At 39.6% G+C, this 24,604-nt stretch overlaps 2 protein-coding genes across 6 annotated transcripts in view; one reads left to right on the top strand and one right to left on the bottom strand.

Moving 5' to 3' along the window:
• The window catches only part of ACTR6 (actin related protein 6), a 32,212-nt gene extending 29,480 nt beyond the window's left edge, over nt 1-2,732 (bottom strand). Inside the window, exons 1-2 of one of the 2 annotated variants that reach the window (XM_082850524.1) lie at nt 2,623-2,732; nt 518-635 (exon numbers count right to left, since the gene is read on the bottom strand). In XM_082850524.1, the coding sequence (XP_082706650.1) occupies nt 518-635; nt 2,623-2,690 (186 nt within the window). In that variant the 5' untranslated portion in view covers nt 2,691-2,732. Of the gene's footprint in view, nt 1-517; nt 636-2,622 lie in introns of those variants that run through there. The other variant, XM_082850525.1, reaches the window with a different exon arrangement.
• Nucleotides 2,733-7,197: 4,465 nt separating this feature from the next.
• The window catches only part of BLTP3B (bridge-like lipid transfer protein family member 3B), a 104,004-nt gene continuing 86,597 nt past the window's right edge, over nt 7,198-24,604 (top strand). For all 4 annotated transcript variants that reach the window (XM_082850027.1, XM_082850026.1, XM_082850025.1 and 1 more), the window contains exon 1: nt 7,198-7,355. In XM_082850027.1, coding sequence (XP_082706153.1) covers nt 7,312-7,355 — 44 coding nt within the window. In that variant the 5' untranslated portion in view covers nt 7,198-7,311. The remainder of the gene's footprint in view (nt 7,356-24,604) is intronic.

Below are 24,604 nucleotides of genomic sequence, written 5' to 3'. Positions count from 1 at the left end.
TATATTCTAAATCACTGATTCTTATCTCTTTATGGTCACATTCACCAGTCTAATGATGTTTGAATTTCAAACCTATTATATTGGTATGTTTTTCTCCTTTTAGAAATTCAAAATATTACAAATTAACAATAACCAAAATATCAAGGGTTCAAAAGACACACCAATATGTAGAGATGCCTCTCTATACTCTTTTTCTTTAATGTGTTCGTTTCATTTAGCTTTAACATAAACAAGTAAAATTCAGTACCCACAATCAGCAACTAAATCATGGTCATTTATTTTTATTTTTATTTATTGAAGTATAGTTGATTTTTTTTCATTGAAGTATAATTAATCATGGTCATTTTTTTAACATGACAATTTAAATTCAACTTTTGGTTTTAATAAGATCTTAATTAAAATAACTTTTTCTCAGAGATTCAAAAATATTTTTATACATACAAAATCTTAAATATACATTCCAAATTATCCTTCAGTTTAGGTCTTTAATGCTAGAAATGACATACAGTTGAATTACCTTTTGAAAAGGAAGAATATAAAAGAGTCCAGAAGGATCCTTTATTTCATCTATCTGGTTGGCAGTAAAAGTTTTAAGACGTGCCGTTTTTGACCTGAACTGACAGTTAGGAATAACTCTATAAACAAAGAAACAAATAATGTAATTATTATTTATAATAATTAGTTAGTTCCTAAATACTTAGGATACTTAGTTCCTAAATACTTAGTTCCTAAAAATACATTTACCTAACCACCACCCTTGGTGTCAAAAAATATCCAAAACCAGTGTTTCTCATTCTGTCTTCAAAAAATTTTTACATGCCTTTTTTTTTTTTAAGGTTCTAGTATATACCAGTTCTGTACTGGACCCATTATCTTTCTCAAATAATCTTCAGGACACCCTTATGGGTGGGTATTGGTTCTGCCACTGCAAGAGGTGAAGAGGGGCTGAGGTAAATAAAGTTCCTGGAAAATTCTTAATACCATTCTGGTAAGAAAAAAAAAAAATCCAAGTTCAAAATTCTGACCATAAAATTAAGTTTCCATGGAGTCAAAGATTTTCAATCAGCAAGATGCTATAAGGTACAGATGTAGGAAGTAGTTTTAAATATAGTTGCTGCGCACCATGGGTTTACAATCTGGTTAGGAAGACAAACTAGAACCATTATCCATCATACATGTGTACACATGTATGTGTGTGTATGCGTGTGTGTGTGCATATATATGCACACACATACAGAGAAAGGGATAGAGAGAAAGTGAAGGGGAACATAATTTGTCACCCCAAAACATTCCACTTTGGTATAAGGATTATTTTGCGCTAAAGGCGATTAAAATCCTTGCATTAATTGGGATAATACTGTAAAAATGTTTTATACCTGATTATTTCACTTACTATGCTGTCATTTTCTCCGTGTTTAAATAGTCTTCAAGGACATAAAAACAATATATTTTAAAATTTATTTATTTTATTTATTTTTGGTTGCATTAAGTCTTCATTGTTGCACACAGGCTTTCTCTAGTTGTGGCGATTGGGGGCTACTCTCTTCGTTGTGGAGCACAGGCTCTAGGCGTGCGGGCTTCAGTAGTTGTGGCACACGGGCTCAGTAGTTGTGGCTCACCGGCTGTTGCTCCGCAGCATGTGGGACCTTCCCAGACCAGGTCTCAAACCCATGTCCCCTGCATTGGCAGGCGAATTCTTAACCACTGCGCCACCAGTGAAGCCCAAGGACATAATTTTAAAACCTGCCTTGTAGTCAATCTTGGCTGTATTACAATTTTAGTCAATTTACTGTTCTTGAATATTTAGCTTGCTTCTCCCTACACCTTTGTGTCACCATACACAATGTCTATACATGATATAGAGTATTCCGCACTCTTATCAAGACTTCTAAATTATTCCTTAAGTAACTGATAATAGAACTGCTGTCAAAGGGTGAGAACAATGATACACATTGCCAAAATAAGACTGTAACAATATACATTCCTACGCAGTTTGTCCTCTAAAAAAAGAAAAAGGAAAGGAGGGAGGAAGGGAAAAAGTCCCCTGTGAATACTCTAGAGCAAAAGTGTGTCTTTTAATTTGCTTAGTCTCTACTCAAACATAGTTTATGAAAGCCAGTGTAGTATTTGTTTGAGTCTGATCAACCAGGTCAGCCAATGAGCACTTAGAACGGCTAAAGTACAAAGCCTTCAAAGTCTACAGCCACTGAAACAGTGGTTTTTACACTTTTGGGGGCCATGGAACCCTTTAAGGATCTGATGAAAGCTATGATCGCGTCCCCCCCAAAATGCATATACACAAAAACGTTGCCCACGATTCCTGAGGGTTCATGAACTTTGTGTACAGACCCCTCTTTCGGGAACCGCTTCCTTAGAAGCCTATTTTCCTGAACTATTTCCTGTTACGAAACGAAACACGTCCCACTTCCGGGGCCACGTAGCCCAAAGTTAGTAACCATGTCTCACTTCAAAGCATTCAAACTACCCAACTCCAACCAGAGCATCCCTCTGCCTGAGGGCCGCGCGGGGGCGTTTGCAGTTTACAGACGTCCCAAGATGAAGCGTAATATACGTAACTACTAGGCATATATGCTTTGTCCCTCGGAGGAAGCGAACACTTACGAGACATTTTCATGGCTGTAACCGATTTTGGCGTTGTAGGCTCCGTTATCCAGCACTAAGGTCGTCATTTTAGTACTAACCGCAGTTGCTTTCTTTTCCCAACCCTTCTGCTCACGCTTTTTCCGGCACTCTATGGTGGCACCCACGGAGCGTAAGGGCGCTTCCGCTCTCCCTTAGCAACTGAGGACGCCGGAAGGCAGAGATTGCACTGCAGCCCAGCCTGCCAGCAAGAGTCGTAACGTGCTTCCTGTCTCAACCCGTTTACGTTTTGGCCAGATCCAATAAGAGAGAAAACGCTGGTTTTTTTCGCCCAATGTGTGATTGTTCTTTACTTTTGCAGATTGAGTCGCTCTTGGGAGTTTCTTCTAACCCCTATAACGAACCATCTTTGTGGGGGGTTGGGGGGGAAGGTTGTGGGTGTGTGTGTGTTCGAATAGTATTGTTCAGACAGTAACGTCTTTTGAAGAATAAATTGCAAAGCCATACGCAGCACGGAATTGGATATGAAGACTCTTCAGCTTTTTTGCCCGCCACTGCCATTCTGACTGTTGGATCCAACCACCCTGTTACAAACACGGAACACGTCAACACGTCAACCGCCTCGCTTTTTTAACTCACAGTCTTCCCTGTCTGCTTGTTCTTCTGCACGGAGTTTTGTGTCTTATTTATCTCAAAAAGTTTCTAGACTTCTGACACACTCCTCCTTTCCCCTTCCTGAAATTAGGTGTTCCTCCTATGTGTTCCCTTAATGTCTTGGGCTCACTTGTCTATATCGTAATGGTTAAGAGAACGAATTTTAGCTTGGAATCCGGACTCTGCCACAAAATGGCTGTGTAACCTTGGGCGATAAAGATAAGGGTTAATACTTAGACAGGGCTTAATGCGTGTGGTTAAATTGTTCTAAGAGCTTTATGTATATTTACTAATTTAATCTTTACAATTTATGAAGTAGGTCCTATTATTGAAATCAAAGCTGGTAGTTAAGAGTGCAGTCTCTGCATTCAAACTCCTGGGTCAAATCCTGGCTAACTACATGTTTTGGACAGGTTAGTTAACCTCTCTACACCTTAGCTTCCTCATCTGTAAAATGGACAGGTTAGTTAACCTCTCTACACTAAACCTTTTGGACAGGTTAGTTAACCTCTCTACACCTTAGCTTCCTCATCTGTAAAATGGAATACTATAATAATCCTCCCTTGCAGAATTATTTTATGAAGAGTAAGTGATAAAAGTCAAGTACCTGTTAGTAATTATCATCATCATCATCCTTTTATCATGTGATCATTCTGTTACCTTTGCCATGGCAAACTCCTTTAAGTTAGGCATTCTATTGGTGTCTATATTCCTTTGTATCAAAAAGTCATTGAAAGTCCAAAGTGAGTTTTGTCCAATTTTAGTCATTCTATTTTCTCTAACAATATTAAATTGATAGGATCCCCCATGTAAAAAATATTTTATCAGTCTTACATCACAGAGTAACCATCATTTCTATTCACCTCTCGTCTTTTAAAATAGGCTCTTTCAAAAAGCTTCCCTTTTCGCTTTCCTTCATATTTACCTGATCCTGGATCAAGATCATTTTTGTTCTTGGCTTCAGCTATCATTGAATACCAATAAATCCTAAAGAAGAATTTCTACCCCCAACTGCAACCTGAATGTTTCTATCCAGGGGTCCTGCAATAACCTTAAAGGTAACAAATCCAAAACAATTTTATCTCCAAAACTGCTTGTTTCACCTATATTACTTGTCTCAATTAGTGGTGTGCCCCAATATCTACCCGGTGCCCCAAACTAAAAACCTCAGTAAACTTCAACTCCAATCCTTGTATTAATCTCTGGAATTTGTCCTTGACCCTTTTTTGTTTATTTACCTTTACTGATACTGCCTTATCTTTCACCAAAAATAGTAATGCTGCCGCCTTCTCAAGGCTCCTGTCTCCATTCTCTTCTCATGATCTGTCCTCTGTACTGCCAGTATGGTTATCAGACTATTTTTCTAAATCAGAAATCTGATCATCTTCCCCAAATTCAGTCACCATAGAAGTCTCCCAAGACTTGACACTGCCTATGAAATAATGTCCATACATTTGCAATCTCATCCCCCTTCAACCCATCCTACACTGTGTTGGTAAATATTTAACAACCGGATCTCCAAGAAAAAAGTCCTGATTTGTAGTGTTTACCATTTTCTGTGGTGAAAATACTGTCACAATGGCTGTTTTCAAGCTTTCCTGAACTCATCAAACACCAGAACAGTGTTGGGAAGAGATGTGCACAACTGGTTCTCATGAGCCAGTATAAGCCAGTTTCAGCACAGACTGTTCAGTAAAAGCCCTGACTCTATTCACCTTCACACCATGCACTCTCCCCTCCCAGGTTTTAGTACAAAGAATCTCAAGCATGTAACTATTACTTTTCAAATACATGTATATTTTGAGAATGTGTAATTTTAAAAGTTAAAAATATCACTCTGATATAAATACATAGTGAACATGTGCAACAGATTTAAGTCACATTAATGAGCTAACTAACTTTATACCCTATCTTGTTGGTTCTTGCCAATATGAGTTAACAAATCTTTGATGCACATTCATTATATATTTGTATGACAGTCACATTTTTAACTTTTTGAAAATCATACTTTGAGAATTAAATACCAATTAACAAAAATGTAAATTTAAACCACAGTTGTGTCTGGCATTCTCTAAGTACTTAAACTTCATTAGCTTAATCCTCACAACAACCACATAGCTAAAAATCCACAGAGCAGAGTTTCCAATCCAAGTCTGACTTCAGGGCCAGTCCGTTTAACTTTAAACTGACATTCTCACCTTTGAAATAATATCTCCACTGTAAATCCATCTCTGGCTAAACAAGATAGAATCACTCCATCCCTTGTGTTTTCATAGCACTTTGCTTCTATTTTCAATTATGCTAAGGATAATAATAGCATTATTAAGAGCTTGACATATGCTAGGCACTTTGTTCAACACTATATATGCATAATCTCATTTAATCCTCACAAAATTGTGTTAGGTACTATTATCTCCAATAGATGAGGTAACTGAGGCTGAGAGTGAAATAACTTGCCCAAGTTTACACAGCTACAAAATGGTCGAGCAAGGCTTTGAACAAGAGTGTAATGACAGAGCTCAAGGTCCTAGCGCTAGGAATTTAGCTTCCCTCTGAGGCTGTTAACTCTTTGATGGCAGGAACAGGTTTTGTTTGTTTAGGCTACCTAGTTACTTGAATAGTGCCTCATTTATAGTACATTATAAATGTTAAGTGAGTAAACAGTCAATCCACATATATCTCCTTTCCCTTGCTTGAAACGGGTCAGGTGTTGGACTATATGTGTAAACTATCCCCTGGCCATCCCCATAGACACCCACAGCATTTTCTGATACATCCCTCAGAGGTAGTGTTATTCTCCCCTCCCCCACTTTTAGATGTCACCTCTGTAAACAGAGTGGTCATTTTCACCTCTGTAAAATGTTGGTTTGGGGCTGGGTGGGGTGAAGGTGCAGAGCTGTAATAGTTCTCCCTGCTATTTCAACAATTTCCTTCCTTTACATAGAATTTTTTTTTTTTTTTTCGGTACGCGGGCCTCTCACTGTTGTGGCCTCCCCCGTTGCGGAGCACAGGCTCCGGACGCGCAGGCTCAGCGGCCATGGCTCACGGGCCCAGCCGCTCCGCGGCATGTGGGATCTTCCCGGACCGGGGCACGAACCCGTGTCCCCTGCATCGGCAGGCGGACTCTCAACCACTGCGCCACCAGGGAAGCGCACATAGAAATTTTTAAGTGAAATTTTAAATCCTTATTTCTTTAGATACAACAACCTAGTGAGTTGGGTAAGGCTGTTATTATTAATCTATTGTATAGAAGATTAAACTGAAGCTAAAAGTAAGTAAATTATTTTCTCCAGCTTAACACAGCTAGAAAATACTAGAGCCAGGACTTAAATTTAGGCCTTCTAATTCCCAGGTCCTGGGTTCTATTAAGACACATTATCAACTTTTACTCCTCTTTGAATTTCTAGAGGAAACATCAAATTATAGCATTTAGCCGGGGGAAAAGCAGAATATCTAAGCAAAGGATAAGACACTGAGGCAAGAATATGAAAAAAGCTGAGTAGGTAAAGAAAGCAAAGCAATTAGAGCCGTTTGTGGAGCAAATTCTGACAGGGAAATGAAAAAGAGAAGATGTGTATGAAGAACTCAGTGATGGAGACGGGGACATGACTAGAGCGTGGGGACAGAGGTCTAAAACCCAAGAAGCTTCTGGGGTTGGGAGTCAAAGCATCCAACAGTGTCAGGGGCAGTAAGCGCGCTAGTCCCAGCGAGGGAGGTGGGGCAGCAAGAGCCTGTCCGGAGCCTGCGTTGCCCCGCCCCACCCCGAGCCCGCCCCGCTCCGAGCCCGCCCCGCTCCGGCCCTCCCCCAGATCTCTTAGGTGATGCTGCAGCCAAGATGGCGCCGGCGGCGGCCGCGGCTACCTGAGCGGAATGCTCCCGGTCCTTGGCGGCAGCGGTGGCGGATGTGGCCTCGGCAGGGGGCTCAGGTCTGTCCCGGGCGTGAGTATTCACGCGCCTCTCCTCCGGCCGGGTTAACCCAGACAAAGAGGAGACGGCCACGAAGAGAGGAGGCAGTGAGGAACGGAGAGAGAGCGCGGCGACCCCCGCTTCGGCACCATGGCTGGGCTCATCAAGAAACAGATCCTGAAGCACCTCTCCAGGTCAGTCAGAGCCTCGGGCGTGGGCGCTAGTCCGCTTCCGCCCTAGTCGGTTATCAGAGGCAACCTGCGGCTTCGGGGGCGGCGGGGGCTGGCAGCCGAGCGGGAGGCGACCCTCGGGCTCCCCGCTCCAGTCCGGGCAGAGGTCGCTGCCCCGGATCTCCCGTCGCCTGCGGCGCCCAAGACTGGCCTCACGAGTCAGTCCCCTGACGGGTTCGCCCCCGGACGGGTTCGTCCCTGGATGGGTTCACCCCTGGACGGGTTCTCTCTCCCGGCTGGCTCGCGGAGGAGCGTGTTGGGCTGCCGGGGGAGGCTGCGGACTGGGATCGTTGCCGACACGGCGTCTGGGGGCGTTTGGAGGACCCCTCTCGGGCGGTCCTGCGCGGAGGCTGCAGATGGTTTGTCACCCAGGTGCCCGGTGTCTGCTCGCCTCCATTCGGAGCTGAGTGGTTCCGTTAACCGAGGGCGTCTGGCGCAGTGTGGACTGTTAGGGCTGAGAATTGTTTTCTCACTGAAATGTTAACCTTGTTATTGTTCTGAATTCACTTTACCTCGCCGTTCCCATCTAATGCATTAGAGGGTGTGCCTGTTTGCACAGTTAGGATTTGTTTTAGGTAAATAATCAGTTACCAGCTTTGGCGAGTTCTTTCTGGAGTCGTTTTAGCCCCACATCATTCGTACAAAGCAGTTTTTTTTGTTGTTTATTTTAATCTAAGACCCATAAATTCAGGGAGCCAACATCTGTGGTAATAAACCCGAGACTTGTCATTCTTTCCATTTCGTAACGCGGTTTTAGTCGGAATCATGACTCAGTAAAGCTGGCAGTTTGTTACTGCCCCTGACTTCTCCATATTTGTCTCAAGACACAGGCTAAATGTAGGATCTTGTTTGCAAGTTGTTAACAGCGAATTCAAACTGCTTAGTTATGACCCTTTTCTCTGTTATTTGTCTGTAAGTTAATGATTAATTTTAACTGATTTTAGGAAAACACTTGGGTGTGATGATATACTTTCGTAATACAAACAATTCTTGATTTTCCAAATCGTTGTATACCACAGGTTATATATTAGGGAACAAAATAATTATTTCTGTGATTCAGCAAATATTTTTCTCACTTATAACATTGAATAAGATATATATTTTTAAAGTAACAAATTATAGCAGCATTTATGAATCTACATTTCTTAACATTATCACTAATTGGAAAGTTTCTTTTAAAATTGTCCGTATAGTCCAATAATGAATTATCTCACTTTGGAAGATTTTATCTTTATTATTATTTTTTATGATTTAAGTAAGATCTGACTTATCAGGTGTCTTCCAGCCTTTCTCATACTCAGTTCCTACAAGAAACTTCAGACCTATAGAAAATGATTTGAATTTCTATTTTCTCACTCTCCCTAGGATGATAGTACTTAGCTAGTTCCATTCTAGATGCGTAGGAGAAAAGTTTGTTCAGTCATTGAGTGCCTTAGGGCATTAGAGTTTAATTCTCTTGTAGAACTCCAGTTTGGAAGGACTCTTAAAAATTAGTTGTAAAGGTAATGGCTAACTTCACAAAATAAACACATTCAGAATTGAGCCTTGAGGATTACTTTTTTGTTTGTTTGTTTTATTTTTTAAACATCTTTATTGGCATATAATTGCTTTACAATGGTGTGTTGGTTTCTGCTGTATAACAAAGTGAATTAGCTATACGTATACGTATATCCCCATATCCCCTCCCTCTTGCGTCTCCCTCCCACCCTCCCTATCCCACCCCTCTAGGTGGTTACAAAGCACCGAGCTGATCTTCCTGTGCTATGCGGCTGCTTCCCACTAGCTATCTCTTTTACATCTGGTAGTGTATATATGTCAGTGCTACTCTCGAGGATTATTTTTTAATCTGTATGATTTTCAATAGCTGTGTTGTAAATAATAATGTTTTTTTTGAGATGAGTTTTTGAAGCACTTGAGTTTTCAGTTATTTCACATTTCAAAACTTCCTTAAGTCAGATGAACTGAAGAGCATCAAATTCATATTCTTGGTTAAAATATTAATCTTACTGCTGTTGCTGTCATTTGTCATCTCCTAAGAAAAATACAATTATTTATAAACATAAAGGATGACAGTAGAAGAAACAAGGTGGATGTTGTGATAAATTATAGTTACTCAAATAGGAATGAACTTTTGAAATTACCTGGGTCAAGCTTAATTTTACAGGTTATTCAGTAATGAAGATGTCACTATACTGATCTAATCATCTGGAACACAGTTTGATAGGAAATACTTAGAACATATTACCTTCTAATACCTTTCTTATGGCCAGTGAATGGAACTCATGGCACCTTCTTAACGGAGGCCTTACCTGACCATACTCTTCTCTGTAGCGCTCATTCTCATCAGTCATAATATATACTTATTTATTTGCAGTTCGTTTGTCTTCTCCACTGTATGTAAATTCCATGAGGATAGGGATTTTTGTTGTTGTTGTTTGTTTTTTGGAGTCTAGAATAATGTAGGCACTCAACGACTATTTTTTGAATGAAGGCATGAATGACAACAATGAACTGACTCTCCCTCACATTGCTGGTTTTTTTTAACTAAGGCAAGACTATAAGCCACCAATATTATTGCAGATATTGGGCATGACCTATTTTCCTGTGGTTTTAGGGAATAATGGGCAATTGAATCATTGAATAAATGTGGTGCCGGTGTCCTGGAAAGGAAGGACTAGGAAAATGACCCTTTATATAAGGGGTCTTCCAGTAAGGAAGACTATCTAGGAAGCAACAGGAGAAAGAGAGTGCCAACTCTGAGCCTTGAGATTGAAGTATGGTGAAATTGTAAGGTTAAAACCAGGTTTACTTAGATACAGGGGCTTAAGAAACTGGTGTATTGGAAAAGTATGAAAGGGGAATTATTCTTAAGAGATTAACAAATGCTTTAAGCAAACGCTGAACTATTTGAGAAGTGTAAATCTATATACTTGTTCCCTGCCTAATTGTTTAGTTTGTATTCCAAGCATCTCTTTCATTGTTAATGAAAACAGTACTGAAGAGGGAGAGTTAGTGTGTGTGTGTGTGTGTGTTGGATATGGGGGTTGAAGTAGTTGCATTTTAAGAGAAGTGAAACAGGAAAAGCCTTTGAAGGAGAATTTACCCTGATCTTTCATACCATCATCAGCATAAAATATGTTTTGGAGGCTTCTCTAGGAGAGTATTTTTTTCAGAAGGAAATGGAAACTTCTAAAGAAAAGTTAGAACAAGTGTAAGAAAATAAGAGCAGGAGCTACCTTTCAGCTCAAGGCCTCATTACCTGTTACTGTGGTATGTGTACATGCGTGCTCCAGCAAAGGCAGAGGGGGGGAATAGAAGCTTGAAGATGGGGTACATTTAAGCCAGGACCTGAAAAGGGGTGGGGAAGATTTAGATACAAATGCTCCCCACTATTCCTTTGGCTCAAGGCATATTATGCTGGGCACAAGGTTTACTGGGGGTTTGGCAGGACAGACATACACCACACCTGGGTACAGACTTTGTATAGTTTTAAGTAGTAGTTATTAAATATGGGTGTTTTTACCCCTCAGGGGACATTTGGCAATGTCTGGAGACATTTCTGATTCTCACAACTTGGCAGGGGTGGGGGTGGGGTGGTGACTAGTGGGTAGAGGCCAGGGACGCTGCTAAACATCCTACAGTACACAGCCCAGTCCCCCACAGAAAGAATTATTTGGCCTATGTGTCAATAGTTTTGAGGTTGAGAAACTGGTTTAAAGTATACACATGTATGTCAGATTATTAAACTAGGATACTATGCCAGTTAAGATTATATTGTCTTCAGACAACAAAAACCTGTTCTGTTTAACTTAGGCTGAAAAAGGAAATGTAACAGAAAGCTCTTGGGGTGGGTTACAGAATCTGGAACTAGACAACTCCTAGGGCCTAATTGGAAGCGTGCTTGAACCTCAGCACTACTGACATTTGGACAAGACAATTCTTTGTTGTAAAGGGCTGCTCTGTGCATTGTAGGATGTTTAGCAGCATCTCTGGTCTCTACCCACTAGATGCCAATAGCACTCCCACAGTCTTGACAATGAAAAAATGTCTCCAGACGTTGCCAAATGTCCCCTGGAAGGCAAAATTGCTCCTGGTTGAGAACCACTGCTTTAGGGTGCTGTCCCATCTCTCATAACTCCCAATCTGATCTCCTGTCAAGTTTCAGATTCCTGGGAGAGAAAGTGTTTGGCCCAGTTCTGTTTATCCATGGATCGATTAACAATGGCAAAGGGTTATAGAGCAAAAATATGGTCATGGGGCGAACTATTTTGAGTCAGGCTTTGCTGCTCCATTTGGTGTCTTTAATAGGCACTGAACTTAATTAGATTTCAGAGGGCCTCATTTGCTATGTTAAGGAAATTGAAATTGAACTTCATCCCAGGAGGTGACTGCTAATAAAGAGTTCCTGACAAAAGAGGGACATGATCACTAAAGGTGCATGGTTATCAGTTTGGTTTGGAGTCCAGGGTTCAGGAGCAGTTGTCTGGGGTGGAAACATAGAGTCTCTAGAGGGGCTCTGATTAACTTAAGTAGAAAAGTAATGTAGAAGGATATCAGTGTACCACAGAGGTTATGGGAAGGTTAGAGAAACAGACTTGGGAAGGGCTTGGATACAGGTCAGCTCCAAGGATCTAGGTAAGAGAAACTACTTGACAGTCTCAACAAGACATGCTCCCTAAATAAAGGGGAAGGAACAAGTAGAAAGGGAGGGTGGCCTGAGAAGATTGTTAAATATTTGGAATATTTGTTAAGGAGATTAGGAAGGGTTGAGGGCTTGCATGATCTTGTGACTGAATGGCAAACTGAAGTGAGTTTCCAGTGCTTCACAGTGTATTGATTGGGATGGCTTAGGCTGTATAAGGATAGAAGGGGGGTGGGGCAGCCGATGATAGCCTGGGGAGAAAAGGAAAAAACCCTCAAAAGATTGGAAATTTTATCTACTAGAAGAACAGTTGAGAAGAACAAATGAGAAAACTGGAAGGATTAGATGTTTTGTCTGAAAGTGTCATATATGTTAAAGTTTAAGATTTTAGGACGCGGGTTCGTGCTCTGGTCCGGGAAGATCCCACGTGCCGCGAAGCGGCTAGGCCCGTGAGCCACGGCCGCTGAGCCTGCGCTTCCGGAGACTGTGCTCCGCAACGGGAGAGGCCAGAACAGTGAGAGGCCCAGGTAATGCAAAAAAAAAAAAAAAAAAAAAAGATTTTAGAGTAAGCCTAGTTTAGGGCAAGGTATCAGAAAAGGCCATGGAAGTGCACTACTGAAGAGAAGTTAAGGTGCATGTAATTGGAGATGAATACCACTGGGTCTATAATTCTTCTTGTATCAGACATTCTTAAAAAGAAATACAACATAGATTATTTAGACTGTTGGAAATTACTTTCTCAGGACTTCCCTGGTGGCGCAGTGGTTAAGAATCCACCTGCCAATGCAGGGCACACGGGTCCGATCCCGGTCCGGCAACTAAGCCCGTGCGCCACAACTACTGAGATGGTGCCCTAGAGCCGGTGAGCCACAGCTACTGAGCCCACGTGCTGCAAGTACTGAAGCCCACGCGCCTAGAGCCCGTGCTCCTCAACAAGAGAAGCTACCGCAATGAGAAGCCTGCGCACCGCAATGAAGAGTAGCCCCCACTCGCCGCAACTAGAGAAAGCCCGTGCGCAGCAACGAAGACCCACTGCAGCCAAAAATAAATAAATAAATAAATATTTTTAAAATAAAAAGCTTTAAAAAAAAGAAATTATTTTCTCAAATTATAATTTCATATAATTATTGACAGGCAAATTATTTACATTTTTCACTTTAAAGTTCAATAAATAATTTTTGAGAGTTTATATGTACCAGGTTATTGAGAACTGGGCATTAGAGATACATGGTCTCAACTCTTGGAAAATTTCAGTGATTCCTATTCTGGCATAAGAAGCATGAATAGGATCACTAAATGTAACCTATTTCTAGAACTGTACTGCCATATCAAATTTGTGAGATTTGGTTTACTTGGATGAGGCAACTGGGAGAAGAGTGAGTTAAATATTACCTTTTAGGATTATAAATAAATTTACTTTTATAAGTTTGGGGATTTTTTGAAGTAATGTTTGGTTACTTAAATTGTATTGTTTTAAAAATAATCTCCAATAATGCTGATTTACTCCAATAATGCTATATATACTAGTTGTTTATTTAGCAAATATTTACTGAGTGCTACTTTGTACCAGGTACTGGTCCATAGTGCTGGGCAAAAATCCCTGCCCTCGATGGAGTTTACATTTTAATCAGAGAAGGCTGAGAGTAATTAAATGAATAAGTGAAGTACATTATATCAATTTGTGGTAAGTGCTGTTGAAAAAAATAACACAGAAAGGGGATAGGAAGTGCAAGGAGGCGGGAACAGAGTTTGCAATTTTAAATCTAGTGATGGAGAAGGCTTAATTGAGAAGATGTTATTTGAGAAGAGGCCTGAAAGTGGGGGTGGGAACAAATGCAAAGATCCAGAAGTGGAAGCTTACTTGTCATTTTTTGGCAAATATATCGAGGCCGCCGATATAGGTGAAGTGAGGTGAGGAGTGAGGTGAGTGGAGGAAGATGAGATCAAAGAGAAAACAAGGGCCAGATCTTGTGGGACCTTGTAGTGACTTTGGCTTTTACCCTGAGTGAGATTGGAAGCCACTGGAAGGCTTTGAGCCATTGATCACTGCAGCCAAGTGGGAAATAAATAATAGGAGGGCAAGGGCAGAAGAAGAGCCCAATGAAAAGTGATAACTATCCCGATGAGAAAAATATTGGCTTGGAGCTAGGTGGATGCAGTAGAGTTGTTGGGATACATAGGTTCTAGATGTGTTTTGAAGGCAGAGCCTCAGGATTTGCTGATAAGATGTGCATTGAGAAAGAGAACAGTTATGGATGACTTTGACATAAGCAACTGACAAGACGGAGTTGCTGTTAATTAAGCTGGAGAAGATATGCAGGAGGAGCAGGCTTATGGAAGAAGATCGGGAGTTTGGCTCTGGATACATTAATTTGGATGCCTATTAAGTATCTTACTGGAGATCCCTTTTATTTGTAAGCTAATTTAGACTGCATCTCTTATAGTCGGGCAACAACAATGTCAGTGTTTTTTGTGTGTGGCTATCCTTTGGCTTATGCAATGGATAATTACAGAAAAGTGAATTGTGAGTTGAATTTTAGGGGGTGGATTTTTCCTTTTTTCTATTACGTACACTATGTAGAAGCATCTGAAATTGAGCAAGGTGCCCATTTCTTTCACATTAATTTACAACTATAACCAAGATATTGGTCCTTGGAAAAGTTACTTTTAGGAGGTTGATTTGAAAACTTCAGGTGAAATGGAGATTGGATGCTTGGTCCATTGGATGTTGTAATATTATAATCCTAGAATCAGAAGGTATTTGTTCCTGTCTCCTAGAAGGAGGTTATTAAAACATTGAGGTTTTTGACTTTCCCAAGGTTTAACAGGTAGTGTTGAGTGGTTAAGTCACTGATCCAGCACCCTTATAATTTGATTATTCTATACTACCTGTTCAGGCTGTTGTTCCCACCTAACAGTTTGCTTTTCTTTTAGTTTTTGGCATTTCCCTTATTACTCTTTTATGGTGTTTTATCATCCTCCTGCAATATCCCTTAGGAGATTCTTTTATTACTTGGGAATACTTTGACTTTGCAGTTCTTTGAAGCTTGGGAAACATAGTCTTTTGACTCAGCAATTCTTTAAAGTTGGGGAAGGACAATTTCTCCATTTATTTATTTTTACTTGCATAATTTTTTTGCAATATCACTTTTTTGCAATATTGCACTTTGCCTTAATACTACATCTTCCAGTCTAAACGTTTCCTTAGTAAGTTGATCTCTTATCAGTTTATATGTTTTAAAGTCTGCATATTATGTTACTTAGGATGAGTAATTTAATATTTATTAAATATTGGTATTTACAAGTTGGTATTAGCTCACATTGAACATAAGTTACAAGTGAAAGGCTTTATGACTGTTTCCACGAGTGAAATATGAGTAGTTATCATATCAAGACCAAGTTATTAAAACAAAATTAAGAGCTGAGCAAATTTGACTCAGGATATGGTAATTTATTGTTTGTTTGGGTTTTTTTTTTCAGTCATTAGACTTACTATTGATCTGTCTCATAATTCACTGACTTATTTCGAGACTTCTCCCAGCCAAAGAGAATGTTGTGTGTAAATTTTGAATCTCTATATTAGTCTATCCTTTAAGACTTCATTTTAGCTATATGTATAATGTACTCTTTTTCTACCCAAAAATACCGTTAAGAGAGGAATCTCTGGCTCCTTTTTGCCACTGCTATCATAGCATCGTGTTGTTTTCCTCTACTGTTGTCTATTTATTAAAACAAAAGCTTCATGTTTATTAGTTCCATAGACTGTCATCTCTTTAAGGGTAGAATAACCCTGATAGGCTTTGAATTCTGAGTGCAGTAACTATGCTTGTGTTATTCACCATTGTATCTTTAGCATCTGCCACAGTACTGTGGTACATAGTAGTTGTTCAGAAACATGAAAAGTTGATTTATATCCAAAAAGTTTAAATTAAAACTTTTTTCTAATACTTTAGTTCTCCAATTTACTTTTGAGTATATAGATGTAGTTTATTGCTGGATCTCTTGGTTTTGTGGGTTATTTTTCATAGGTAACTTTACTCCTTAGTAGTCTCTATGAAATGAAATGATGATTATAGTTTTAACTGGGCCTTACGGCAGTTAAAATTTTGACAATTTGTATTTATAGGTTGCTTGTCTTTTAGAGTGCTTGTGCTAATTGGTTTCATTTAATGTTGAATTGTACAGTTCAGTCTTTGTATAACTTTTGTACAATATAGCTGTCTCATTTTTGTTAAATATTATTTTTAATATAAAAATTTTAAAATACTGATTTAATAGAATAGTAGTGCTACCAGCGGTAGAGAGAATGAAGAAAATCATAAATGATTAATTTATCTTAGAATTTAAGCAGCATTTGCCTTTAGTTAATCCAGTGTGAAATACAACTGTATTTTCTTTAAAGTGCATCAGAGCTAAATATTTTTATCATATCATTCCTTTCCTCTTCCTTCCCTTAAACTTGCTCCCTTCTGTGTCCCCTGTGTACCCATTCCCTGCAGCGATCCCTGCTGGCTGTGGTGGAGATTGGTGTGCTGTGAATTTCATAATCACCCAAATGAGTACCAGAGGAGTCTAAGAAACCCTGGCAACTGACTACTTGCTTTCACCACGAGTAGGGACCTTTTGTCTGAATTTCCTGCCCTCAGGTAATTCTTCTATTCCCCATTTTTTTTTTCTTTCTGTAGATGCAAGCACTTACTATGCCCCACATAAAGATACTTTGAGAATATTTTCTGATTCTTCTTCTTTTTGTCAGGCACCGACTTCATGTTTGTTTGGTTTTTTTTTCTTTTCTTTCTTTTTTACCATGTAGCTACAGGCTCATGCAATTCTCTTAGAATGTCTTCTAGTATATAAGGTTTGGCAATGCACTTAAAGCTATAACCAGTTCTTTCTGATGTTGCATGAGTGAGTTTTAAAACTTATAGTCAGCTATTTGAAAATAGTAATTAGCATTATCTACTCTTTAATGGGTTAGGCATCATAGTCTAATTTAATTAATGACGTATGAAGGCTCTTTTGATAATGAGGATGTTTTGATCAATTCACTGAAGGACTTAAAGAGTTTATTTTGTGTACTTAATGTTAAGTATAATATTTTTTAAATTAATTAATTTTTAGCTGCGTTGGGTCTTCATTGCTGCACACGGGCTTTCTCTAGTTGCGGCGAGTGGGGGCTACTCTTCATTGCGGTGCCCTGGCTTCTCTTTGCGGTGGCTTCTCTTGTTGCCAAGCACAGCTCTAGGCGCGCAGGCTTCAGTAGTTGTGGCACGCGGGCTCAGTAGTTGTGGCTCGGGGGCTCTAGAGGGCAGGCTCAGTAGTTGTGGCGCACGGGCTTAGTTGCTCCCTGGCATGTGGGATCTTCCCGGACCAGGGCTCGAACCCGTTTCCCCTGCATTGGCAGACGGATTCTTAACCACTGCGCCACCAGGGAAGCCCTATGCGCTTTTTTTTTTTATTACTACATTTTTTATTGAAAAAAAATTCACGTAACATAAAATTCACCATTTAACCATTTTAAGGTGTTTCTTTAGTAAATTCATGATGTGATGCAACCTTCATTCCTAATTCTTAACCAGCACTGACTTTTCAGGTTATTGCTCCTGAACGGGTGTGGTGCTCCTGACACCTAGTGGGCAGGGACCAGAAATGCTGCTAAAGTCCCAGAAGAGAGAATTAATTTTCTGTCTCCTAAGTGTTGAGGCTGAGAGTCCCCACTCTACACCGTTAGAGCACCACATCAAATCCAAGGAAATAAACAGCCAGTCAGTCGTGTCATCCCTACTGGTCTCAAGAATGTCTTTACAGCATTTTTATTTCAGTTCAGGAGGCAAGGTTCACATGTTTGGTTGTTAGGTCTTTTTAGTCTCTTTTAATATAGAGGAGTATTCTCTGCCCCACACTCAGACTTTCTGTCTGATTACTTTTTGTAAGCGTTCAGGCCAGTTTTGGCACTGCATTCTCTTTCCATATTTTATTATTACCTTTATTTATTGAAGTGTAGTTGATTTACAATGTTGTTCCAATCTCTGCTGTACAGCAGAATGACTGTTTTACACATATAGACATTCTTTTTTTAATTTTTAAATTTAATTTTATTTATTTTTTGTACATCAGGTTCTTATTAGTTATCTATTTTACACACATCAGTGTATACATGTCAATCCCAATCTCCCAATTCATCTCACCCCCCTACCCCCCACCCCGCCACTTTCCCCCCTTGGTGTCCATACGTTTGTTCTCTACATCTGTGTCTCAATTTCTGCCCTGCAGACCGGTTCATCTGTACCATTTTTCTAGATTCCACATATATGCGTTAATATACGATATTTGTTTTCCCCTTTCTGACTTACTTCACATTGTATGACAGTCTCTGAATCCATCCACTTCTCTACAAATGACCCAATTTCATTCCTTTTTATGGCTGAGTAATATTCCATTACATATTCCATATGTACCATATCTTCTTTATCCATTTGCCTGTCATTGGGCATTTAGGTTGCTTCCATGACCTGGCTATTGTAAATAGAGCTGCAATGAACATTGTGGTACATGACTCTTTTAAATTATGGTTTTCTCAGGGTATATGCCCAGTAGTGGGATTGCTGGGTGGTATGGTAGTTCTATTTTTAGTTTTCTAAGGAACCTCCATACTGTTCTCCATAGTGGCTATATCAATTTACATTCCCACCAACAGTGCAAGAGGGTTCCCTTTTCTCCACACCCTCTCCAGCATTTGTTGTTTGTAGATTTTCTGATGATGCCCATTCTAACTGGTGTGAGGTGATACTTCATTGTAGTTTTGATTTGCATTTCTCTAATGATTAGTGATGTTGAGCATCCTTTCATGTGTTTGTTGGCAATCTGTATATCTTCTTTGGAGAAATGTCTATTTAGGTCTTCTGCCCATTTTTGGATTGGGTTGTTTGTTTTTTTAATATTGAGTTGCATGAGCTCTTTATATATTTTGGAGATTAATCCTTTGTCAGTTGCCTCGTTAGCAAATATTTTCTCCCATTCTGAGGGTTGTCTTTTGTCTTGTTTGTAGTTTCCTTTGCTTTGCAAAAGATTTTAAGTTTCATTAGGACCCATTTGTTTATTTTTGTTTTTATTTCCATTTCTCTAGGAGGTAGATAAAAACAAATCTTGCTGTGTTTTATGTCAAAGAGTGTTCTTCCTATGTTTTCCTCTAAGAGTTTTATAGTGTCCGGTCTTACATTTAGGTCTCTAATCCATTTTGAGTTTATTTTTGAGTATGGTGTTAGGGAGTGTTCTAATTTCATTCTTTTACATGTGGCTGTCCAGTTTTCCCAGCACCACTTATTGAAGAGACTGTCTTTTCTCCATTGTATAGCCTTGCCTCCTTTGTCATAGATTAGTTGACCATAGGTGCGTGGGTTTATCTCTTTCTGTCCTGTTCCATTGTTCTATATTTCTGTTTTTGTGCCAGTACCATACTGTCTTGATTACTGTAGCTTGTAGTATAGTCTGAAGTCCAGGAGCCTGACTCCTCGAGCTCCATTTTACTTTCTCAAGATTGCTTTGGCTATTCAGGGTCTTTTGTGTTTCCATACAAATTGTGACTTTTTTGTTCTAGTTCTGTGAAAAATGCCATTGGTAGTTTCTTAGGGCTTGCATTGAATCTATACATTGCTTTGGGTAGTATAGTCATTTTCACAATATTGATTCTTCCAATCCAAGAACATGGTATATCTCTCCATCTGGTGGTATCATCTTTAATTTCTTTCATCAGTGTCTTATAGTTGTCTGCATACAGGTCTTTTGTCTCCCTAGGAAGGTTTATTCCTAGGTATTTTATTCTTTTTGTTGCAATGGTAAATGGGAATGTTTCCTTAATTTCTCTTTCAGATTTTTCATCATTAGTGTATAGGAATGCAAGAGATTTCTGTGCATTAATTTTGTATCCTGCTACTTTACCAAATTCATTGATTAGCTCTAGTAGTTTTCTGGTGGCATCTTTAGGATTCTCTATGTATAGTATTATGTCATATGCAAACAGTGACAGTTTTACTTCTTCTTTTCCAATTTGTATTCCTTTTGTTTCTTTTTCTTCTCTGATTGCTGTGGCTAGGACTTCCAAAACTATGTTGAATAATAGTGGTGAGAGTGGACATCCTTGTCTTGTTCCTGATCTTAGAGGAAATGTTTTCAGTTTTTCACCATTGAGAACGATGTTGGCTGTGGGTTTATTGTATACGGCCTTTATTATGTTGAGGTAGTTTCCCTCTATGCCCACTTTCTGGAGAGTTTTTATCATAAATGGGTGTTGAATTTTGTCAAAAGCTTTTTCAGCGTCTATGAGTTGATCATATGGTTTTTCTTCTTCAATTTGTTAATATGGTGTATCACATTGATTGATTTGCGTATATTGAAGAATCCTTGCATCGCTGGGATAAATCCCACTTGATCATGGTGTATGTTCCTTTTTTTTTTTTTTTTGTGGTACGCGGGCCTCTCACTGTTGTGGCCTCTCCTGTGGCGGAGCACAGCCTCCAGACACGCAGGTTCAGCGGCCATGGCTCACGGGCCCAGCCGCTCTGTGGCATGTGGGATCTTCCTGGACCGGGGCACGAGCCCACCTCCCCTGCATCGGCAGGCAAACTTTCAACCCTTGCGCCACCAGGGAAGCCTGGTGTATGTTCCTTTTAATGTGTTGTTGGATTCTGTTTGCAAGTATTTTGTTGATGATTTTTACATCTATATTCATCAGTGATATTGGTCTGTAATTTTCTCTTTTGGTAATATCTTTGTCTGGTTTTGGTTTCAGGGTGATGGTGGCCTCATAGAATGAGTTTCGGAGTGTTCCTTACTCTGCAATTTTTTTGGAAGAGTTTGAGAGGGATGGGTGTTAACTCTTCTCTAAATGTTTGTTAGAATTCACCTGTGAAGCCATCTGGTCCTGACGTTTGTTTGTTGGAAGATTTTTAATCACAGTTCCAAATTCATTACTTGTGATTGGTCTGTTCATATATTCTATTTCTTCCTGGTTCAGTCTTGGAAGTTTATACCTTTCTAAGAATTTGTCCATTTCTTCCAGGTTGTCCATTTTATTGGCATAGAGTTGCTTGTAGTAGTCTCTTAGGATCCTTTGTATTTCTGCGGTGTCTGTTGTAACTTCTCCTTTTTCATTTCTAATTTTATTGATTTAAGTCCTCTCCCTCTTTTTCTTGATGAGTCTGGCTAATGGCTTATCAATTTTGTTTATCTTCTCAAAGAACCAGGTTTTAGTTTTATTGATCTTTGCTACTGTTTTCTTTGTTTCTATTTCATTTATTTCTGCTCTGATCTTTATGATTTCTTTCCTTTTACTAACTTTGGGTTTTGTTTGTTCTTCTTTCTCTAGTTCCTGTAGGGATAGGTTAGATTGTTTATTTGAGATTTTTCTTGTTTCTTGAGGTAGGCTTGTATAGCTATAAACTTCCCTCTTAGAACTGCTTTCACTGCATCACATAGGTTTTGGATTGTCGTGTTTTCACTGTAATTTGTCTCTAGGTATTTTTTGATTTCCTCTTTGATTTTTTCAGTGATCTTGGTTTTTTAGTAACGTATTGTTTAGACTCCATGTGTTTGTGTTTTTTACGTTTTTTTTCCTGTAATTCATTTCTAATCTCATAGTGTTGTGATGGAAAAGATGCTTGATATGATTTCAATTTTCTTAAATTTACCAAGGCTTGATATGTGACCCAAGATGTGATCTCTCCTGGGGCATGTTCTGTGCGCACTTGAGAAGAATGTGTAATCTGTTTTGGGATGGAATGTCTTATAAATATCAATCAATTAAATCTATCTGGTCTATTGTGTCATTGAAAGCTTGTGTTTCCTTATTAATTTTCATTTTGGATGATCTGTCCATTGGTATAAGTGAGGTGTTAAAGTCCCCCAGTATTATTGTGATACTGTCGATTCCCTCTTTTATAATTATTAGCAGTTGCCTGATGTTTTTAGGTGCTCCTATGTTGGGTGCATATATATTTATAATTGTTATATCTTCTTCTTGGATTGATCCCTTGATCATTATGTAGTGTCCTCCTTGTCTCTTGTAACACTCTTTATTTTAAAGTCTATTTTACCTAATATGAGTATTGCTACTCCAGCTTTCTTTTGATTTCCAATTGCATGGAATATCTTTTTCCATTGCCTCACTTTCAGTCTGTATGTGTCCCTAGGTCTGAAGTGGGCCTCTTGTAGACAGCATATACATGGGTCTTGTTTTTGTATCCATTCAGCGAGCCTGTGTGTTTTGGTTGGAGCATTTAATCCATTCACGTTTAAGGTAATTATCGATATGTATGTTCCTATTACCATTTTCTTAATTGTTATGGGTTTGTTTTTCTAGGTCCTTTTCTTCTCTTATGTTTCCCACTTAGAGAAGTTCCTTTAGCATTTGTTGTAGAGCTGGTTTGGTGGTGCTGAATTCTCTTAGTTTTTGCTTGTCTGTAAGGCTTTTGATTTCTCCATCGAATCTGAATGAGATCCTTGCTGGATAGAGTAACCTTGATTTTAGATTCTTCCCTTTCATCACTTTAAATATATCTTGCCTCCCTTCTGGCTTGTAGAGTTTCTGCTGAGAAATCAGCTGTTAACCTTATGGGAGTTCCTTTGTGTGTTATTTTTCATTTTTCCCTTGTTGCTTTCAGTAATTTTTCTTTGTCTTCAATTTTTGTCAATTTGATTACTATGTGTCTTAGCATGTTTCTCCCTGGGTTTATCCTGCCTGGGACTCTGCACTTCCTGGACTTGGGTGGCTATTTCCTACCCATGTTAGGGAAGTTTTTGACTATAATCTCTTCAGATATTTTCTCGGTCCTTTCTCTCTCTCTTCTCCTTCTGGGACCCCTTTAATGCGAATGTTGTTGCGTTTAATGCTGTCCCAGAGGTCTCTTAGGCTGTCTTCATTTCTTTTCATTCTTTTTTCTTTATTGTGTTCTGCAGCAGTGAATTCCACCATTCTGTCTTCCAGGTCACTTATCCGTTCTTCTGCCTCAGTTATTCTGCTATTGATTCCTTCTAGTGTAGTTTTCATTTCAGTTATTGTATTGTTCATCTCTGTTCTTTAATTTTCCTAGGTCTTTGTTAAACATTTCTTGCATTTTCTTGATCTTTGCCTCCATTCTTTTTCCGAGGTCCTGGATCATGTTCACTCTCGTTATTCTGAAATGTTTTTCTGGAAGTTTGCCTATCTCCACTTCATTTAGTTGTTTTTCTGGGGTTTTATCTTGTTCCTTCATCTGGTACCAAGTTCTCTCCCTTTTCATTTTCTATCTTTCTGTGAATGTGGTTTTACTTCCACAGGCTGCAGAATTGTAGTTCTTGCTTCTGCTGTCTGCCCTCTGGTGGATGAGGCTACCTAAGTGACTTGTGCAAGCTTCCTGATGGGAGGGACCCATGGTGGGCAGAGCTGGGTGTTGCTCTGGTGGGCAGAGCTCAGTAAAACTTTAATCCGGTTGTCTGCTGATGGGTGGGGTTGGTTCCCTCCCTGTTGGTTGCTGACCCAGCACTGGAGCCTTCCTGGCTCTTTGGAGTCTCTGTTTCCCCCAGTCCTGTCAAAGTCCTGCAATCAAATCCTGCTAGCCTTCAAAGTCTGATCTCTAGGTATTCCTCCCCCTGTTGCTGGACCCCCAGGTTGGGAAGTCTGACATGGGGCTCAGAACCTTCAGTCCAGTGGGTGGACTTCTGTGGCATAAGTGTTCTCCAATTTGTGAGTCACCCACTCAGCAATTATGGGATTTGATTTTATTGTGATTGTGCCCCTCCTACCGTGTCATTGCAGCTTCTTTGTTTTTGAATGTGGGGTATCTTTTTTGGTGAGTTCCATTGTCTTCCCGTCGATGATTGTTCAGCAGTCAGTTATGAGATTCCAGTGCTTTCGCACGAGGGAGTGCTATGCATTCTCTCTTATTGCTGAGTATATTCCATTGTGTATGTTCCACAACTTCTTTATCCATTTAACTGTTGATGGTCATTTGGGTTGTTTCTAGTTTGGGGCTGTTACAAATAAAGCTGCTATGAACATTCATATATAAGTCTTTGTGAGGACATATGCTTTTCATTTCTCTTCAATAAATATGTAGGAGTAGAATGGTTGAGTTATATGTGGGTGCATATATAACTTTTTTTCTATTTTTTTTTTTGGCTGCACCACTCAGCTTGCAGGATCTTAGTTCCCTGACCCAGGATTGAACCCGTGCCCTGGCAGTGAAAGTGCCAAGTCCACTGGACTGCCAGAGAATTCCTGACATGTATAAATTAAAAAAATTTTTTTGGCCACACCTCGTGGCTTGGGGGATCTTAGTTCCCAGACCAGGGATTGAAACCCAGCCCTCAGCAGTGAGAGCATGGAGTCCTAACCACAGGGAATTCTCTGCAACATATATAACTTTTTTAAGAAGCTGCTTTACAGCTTTCCAAAGTGGTTCCGGGGTGTATGTTTCATATTCTCACCAGCAAGCATATGAGAGTTCCACTTGCTCCGTATCTTCACCAACGCTCAGTATAGTCAGTCTTTTTAATTTTACCTGTTTTAGTGGGTAAGTAGTGGTATCTGACTGTG

This window comes from Leucopleurus acutus, assembly GCF_964270905.1.
Source record: "Leucopleurus acutus genome assembly, chromosome: 11".
Lineage (NCBI taxonomy): Eukaryota > Metazoa > Chordata > Mammalia > Artiodactyla > Delphinidae > Leucopleurus > Leucopleurus acutus.
Note: the sequence above shows the minus strand (reverse complement) of the source record. Positions and strands in the feature narration are given on the sequence as shown.